At 41.5% G+C, this 768-nt stretch overlaps 1 protein-coding gene across 1 annotated transcript; it reads right to left on the reverse strand.

Annotated features, from left to right (window-relative positions):
* Nucleotides 1-7: 7 nt before the first annotated feature.
* LOC106820503 (cilia- and flagella-associated protein 47-like) lies at nt 8-656 on the reverse strand (the record flags this gene model as incomplete). The annotated part of the gene is given in 2 exon segments (XM_014825014.1): nt 8-95; nt 488-656. Coding segments are annotated over 2 exon segments (257 nt in total), but the record flags the coding sequence as incomplete, so codon positions are not given.
* Nucleotides 657-768: the final 112 nt, after the last annotated feature.

The raw sequence follows: 768 nt of genomic DNA on the forward strand, positions 1-768 counted from the left end.
TGGCAGCGTGAACGCTTGTACTCCGACTCTCCGTGTGGGGCAGAGTAGTCTGGTAGCATACCAACGACCTTGTAGAACCATTGCATGCTGTCAGTCTGCAACAAAACACATGGCTGTAGATGACCTCTATTAATAAACACACCTGTTCACCTTTCGACATTCACGTATGTTAGTAAGTTACTTCCAAGTGACCCAGTACGCCTTCCAAAATCGTATTTGTTCTTGAAAGTTCAGCGACTTTCTGTCACTAAGTGTAAAAAATTAGAGAAAAATAAGTGTGAATGGGGTTTTCGTTTTCTACTAGCGTTGTGTTAGTAAACGTGAATAAGGTGATAATTAGAGAACGACTCTTCCAGGAAAATTAGTTAGTTTTTTACGGCACATCCAATCAAGCATCTATAAAAAAACAGCGACTTTCACTGTTAACAAAATTCAAGCGGTGCACGAAGCAATTCCTTTCCATTATTCATTTACTGTTCTCTCATACCTCTACAGTTAATTTAGCTTCATAGTTCCTTCCGTACGTCCGCGGGGTAAACCCAAGCTCTATCTGGGTGCCTTCAGATCCTATGGGAAGGAGAATGCCACTAGAGGGCGATACCGAGAACACATCGTGGTGTTTCCCCTGCAAGGTGGCGCTGAATTCGGCTGGAGCACTGCGAAAGCATCCGTCATTGTCAATGTAATTTTAATGAGATCCGAGAAATGACGAAAGAACGTTAATTGTAGTGAATATAATTCATCAGTAAACACATTATTTCTATATCC

The sequence above is a fragment of the Priapulus caudatus genome, unplaced genomic scaffold, assembly GCF_000485595.1.
Source record: "Priapulus caudatus unplaced genomic scaffold, Priapulus_caudatus-5.0.1 Scaffold15878, whole genome shotgun sequence".
Taxonomy (NCBI): Eukaryota; Metazoa; Priapulida; class Priapulimorpha; order Priapulimorphida; family Priapulidae; genus Priapulus; species Priapulus caudatus.